This window comes from Primulina huaijiensis, unplaced genomic scaffold (assembly GCF_012295235.1).
Source record: "Primulina huaijiensis isolate GDHJ02 unplaced genomic scaffold, ASM1229523v2 scaffold41381, whole genome shotgun sequence".
Classification (NCBI taxonomy): domain Eukaryota; kingdom Viridiplantae; phylum Streptophyta; class Magnoliopsida; order Lamiales; family Gesneriaceae; genus Primulina; species Primulina huaijiensis.
Genome location: NW_027359845.1, coordinates 1 through 2,695, shown reverse-complemented (window position 1 = coordinate 2,695; position 2,695 = coordinate 1). Strand labels below are relative to the sequence as shown.

The 2,695-nt window shown below is 41.5% G+C and overlaps 1 protein-coding gene across 1 annotated transcript; it reads left to right on the top strand.

Annotated features, from left to right (window-relative positions):
• Window positions 1-34: 34 nt before the first annotated feature.
• LOC140969377 (uncharacterized) lies at window positions 35-2,592 on the top strand (the record flags this gene model as incomplete). Its single annotated transcript, XM_073430698.1, has 2 exons — window positions 35-102; window positions 1,119-2,592. A coding segment is annotated over exon 2 (1,203 nt), but the record flags the coding sequence as incomplete, so codon positions are not given.
• Window positions 2,593-2,695: the final 103 nt, after the last annotated feature.

Genomic DNA, 2,695 nt, shown 5'->3' with positions numbered 1-2,695 from the left:
AATATTTATTTGATGGAAATAAATTATTTGCCACAGGTTTTAGTATCTAGGAAGCACCGAGGAGTTCATAAACTATTTTGGAAATTTAATTTGAAGGTTAAGGTATGGATTGATCGATTCTTTATAGCGTCTATGACGACGTGTAATTTAATTGATGTGATTTATGATAATTATGTGTTTATGTGCTCTTTGTGCTGTTTGGGTGTATTTTAAGATTATTCCTCATTTTTAAAATAAATGTGAGTTTTTAAATATATTAGAATAATATGTGGATTTATATGCATTGTTGAGCACGCATTCATATCGAGCCATGACTCCGTTGTTTTCGAGATTTCTGTTACTCTTGGATGAGTTATTTAGACATCAGAGCCGAGGGCGTTTAAGCGTCATACCTCTGATGACTAGCGGAAGGGCAGAGCAGTTCTGCAGACTGACACCCCTGACGCAGATGTGCAGGGCCGAGGGCGTATTTGACACGTCACACCCCTGGCACATGTGGCCACAGTTGTTGCTATCGTTTCTTTGGATCCAGATTGATACCCGAGATTATTGGTACCCTACATGCATTGCATCGCATTGATTTCATTACATGTCATTTATTTATGCTGTAATTTATTTGATCTTCGTACTGGGGTTTGACCCCTGTCCCTCGGGGATGCTGTGGTTTGTTTTGTGATTCCATAGCAGGTTATACATGTGGTTCTGATGCAGCTGGCGGAGCGTCTGTNCATGCCGAAATTTCCGTAGGCCCAAAATGGAAAATTTTTACTCGTTTTCGCTGTGTACGCTAATAAATCCTGGTTGTTTGATAATTAATAATTAATCAGGAGCACGGGCCCTCACAGTTGGTATCAGAGCGTAACTGGGATATGCTCGAATTAGAGTATAGGACACTCGAGTTTAGACACAAATAAATTGATTGCGTATTTGATTTATTACTTACTCTTTATTTTATTTGCATGCTATGATTATTTGACTTAGCTGAGATAGAGCTGGTAGTGAAGTAAGTTTGACGCTTCGTTTATTTGTACCTAGTGCAGTAAGTTTTAACTTTCCTTGAAACCCTTCAGTGATTACTATTATTTTTCTGCTTGTGGATTAATCCTTGTGTCTTGTAGATTGGCACCAGGAGGAAGAGGCAGAAAAGGAAAAGAAGTTATCCAAGAGTCTGAAGCTCAGAACATAGGAAATACTGAGGGTATTGGCAGATAGACGTGGCCGCCCTAGAGGAAGGGCAAATCAAAATGTGAATATAGAGGTAGAGGTGGAGCAGGAACCACCAATTCGTCCAGAAAGGCATGTTGCAAGGAATGTAGAAGTAGATCGTGAAGTTCAGCAGGTGACCCAAAGAATGAGAGAAATGGAGTTAGTGATTGTTAATTCGAAGATATGCGTCCTCCAAAATTCTTTGGAAATGAAGGTGGCGAAAAGGCAACAACGTGGTTGAAAAGCATGAACTATCTATTTAATCTGGTGGAGTACACTCCAGAGCTGAGACTCAAGTTAGCTGTTTACCAACTCAAGGATCGAGCACAATTGTGGTGGGAAGCCACAGAGGAAGCAATCCGAGAATCTGGTCAGATAATTTCTTGGGAGGTATTTCGTACTCATTTTATTCAAGAATACTCACCTCCATCTTATTATTCTGCTAAGGAAGTCGAGTTCAATCAGTTGGTTCAGGGAAATATGTCAGTGGGAGAGTACGCCTCTCAATTTTCTGCTCTACTAGCTTATGTACCTCATGTTTCTAATATTGATCGTTCCAAGCTTTCGCGTTTCATGCAAGGACTGAATCGGACGATACATACGTTGGTTATGACTGGAGCACCAATTACTTATGCAGAAGCGGTAGACAAAGCAAAGAATATTGAGGCTAGTTTGCTTTGGGGAGGATCACAACAGGTTCAATCTTTTACTTCCCAAGGTTCCGGGAGTAGCATTCAGATGCCAGTGGGCATACCTCCTTATCAGCCTCCACAGTCAAACCAGCCACAGAAGCAGCAGAAATTCCGAGCTAAAGGAAAGCAGTTTAAGAAGAAGTCTTACAGTAGTTCATCTAGTTCAGGCAGTTCTCGTGGAGGAAGACCTAGTGGTTATGTTCGAGATTCTTGTGGGAGATGTGGAGGTAGGCATCCTACTACCCAGTGCACAGGAGTTCAGGGAGACTGCCATACATGTGGATTACCGGGACATTATGCTAGAGTTTGTCCTAATGCAGGAAGACAGCAGTATCAGCCCTCTCAGTTTAGCCAGTTTCCACAAGCCCCGGTACCTAGACCATCTACTCCACAGCCTAGCTACCAACAGCCGAGAAGATCTACTCAGCAGTATTTTCCAGGACCTCAGCAGGCTAGGGTGCATGCTTTGACACAGGACCAGGCTCATGAGATGCCCAGAGGGGTCATTGCAGGTATATGCTTTATTTTTTATCATCCTGCACGTATATTGATAGACACGGGAGCATCTCATTCATTTCTGTCTGCTGCATTTATCGATGAACATGAGATAGCTACTACCTTGTTGTTGGATATGGTGTCTGTGTCTACCCCTGCTGGTGTGTATTTGATGTCTCGTGAGATAGTTCTGAACTGTGTGATTAGATTTTATGATAACCTTATGATAACTAATCTAATCAAATTATCTATGTCTAATTTTGACTGTATTTTGGGAATGGATACTTTGACGAATTATCGAG